The sequence below is a fragment of the Pyrus communis genome, chromosome 4 (assembly GCF_041283825.1).
Source record: "Pyrus communis isolate YQ-2024b chromosome 4, ASM4128382v1, whole genome shotgun sequence".
Taxonomy (NCBI): Eukaryota; Viridiplantae; Streptophyta; class Magnoliopsida; order Rosales; family Rosaceae; genus Pyrus; species Pyrus communis.
Window position 1 is genome coordinate 19004183 of NC_142568.1, and position 1578 is coordinate 19005760.

At 42.8% G+C, this 1578-nt stretch overlaps 1 protein-coding gene across 1 annotated transcript; it reads right to left on the reverse strand.

Annotated features, from left to right (window-relative positions):
* Positions 1–387: 387 nt before the first annotated feature.
* LOC148697589 (uncharacterized) lies at positions 388–1200 on the reverse strand. Its single transcript, XM_088691958.1, has one exon. The coding sequence runs from the start codon at positions 1198–1200 to the stop codon at positions 388–390; it is 813 nt and encodes a 270-aa protein (XP_088548084.1).
* Positions 1201–1578: the final 378 nt, after the last annotated feature.

Genomic DNA, 1578 nt, shown 5'->3' on the forward strand with positions numbered 1-1578 from the left:
CATAACGACAAACTATCATATTCATGTTCTTCAAAATATATTTTCCCATGCTAAATCTATTATAATTAATATTTAAACAATTGAAATTAATGATTTAAAACCTTAATTTAAAGATATTCTCATATTTTCAACTTTAAAAATCAATAAAAAATAGTTTTAGGAAAAAAAATTCAATGGAAAAGAAATTTGTTGAGTCGGCATACATTATGCTCCCCCTACCGACGAAGACCAGGAGGCAACTGCATATACATTTCTTCCTCAAGATCGCCATGGAGAAAGGCATTTTGGACGTCCATTTGGTGAAGAAACCAATGGCGAACAGAGGCGACGGCTAGTGATAAGCTTGGCAACAGGGGCGAAGGTCTCAGTGTAGTCAAGACCTTCGCGTTAGGTGAAGCCCTTAGCAACAAGGCGAGCCTTATAACATTCCACGAAACCATCAGAGTTGTACTTAATTTTATAGACCCATTTGCAACCAATGGCTTGATGACCTGGTGGGAGACGAGTGAGAGTCCATGTGCTGTTTTGTTCAAGGGCAAGAAGCTCGGATTGCATGGCAGCTTGCCACTTAGGATCACCATAAGCCTGCTCAAAATTGGTTGGTTCGACAAGGGCATAAATACCACAAGCAAATGAGCGATGGGATGATGAAAGGTGAGCATAAGAAACATAGTGAGATAAGGGATAGCGAGTACCTGACATGGATGAGGAGTTAGCACCAGGAGCAAGCGATTGGACGTGATATAAGCGGTAGCTCTGGAGTCGCACAGAAGGTTTGGTGGGGTGGTGAGAGTGTCGGTTGGCAAGGGGAAGTGGGGAAGATGGTGTCGGTGAAGTGGGAAGCATGGGATGGGATAATGGTGGAGGGTTGGGCTCGGGAATAAGTGGGTCTATGGGAGGGGTAATAGTGGGAGGTGGTATGGACGTGTCAAGCTGAGGAGCTATGGGGTTGTTGGCTTGCGACGAGGTAAGTTCCAAAGGTAAGGTGCTGGGAAGATCAATGGTGGTAGTAGGAAGAGGTAAGACTAGACTATCGGTTTGGTGATCTGGTGGCTGAGAGATGAAAGGGAATTGATCTTCGTGAAAAACAACATCACGAGTAGTGGAAAATTTCTGTGTAGTAAGATCATAAACACGATAACCTTTTTGACCAAGAGGGTATCCAACAAAAATGCATTTTCGAGCATGAGCATCAAACATATGTGCGGGGGTGAGATTTGTGGCATAACATAAGCAACCAAAGACTCGAAGGTGGGTAAAATATGGAGGTGTATGATGCAAGAGTTTGAAAGGAGTTTTGTGATGGAAAAGTGGTGTGGGTAAACGGTTAATTAAGTAGCAAGCTGTTTGAACACTTTCCTCCCAAAAGGATAAAGGCAAATTAGCTTGAAATCTAAGTGATCTCCCAACATTTAAAAGGTGGCGATGTTTCCTTTCAACGACCCCATTTTGTTGGGGAGTTGAGGGACAAGATGTGTGGAACACAATACCCGTGTTGTCAAAGAAGGGTCGTAAGGAAGTAAATTCAGCCCCATTATCTGCCCTAATGGTTTTGATCATGCGATTAAATTGTGTTTA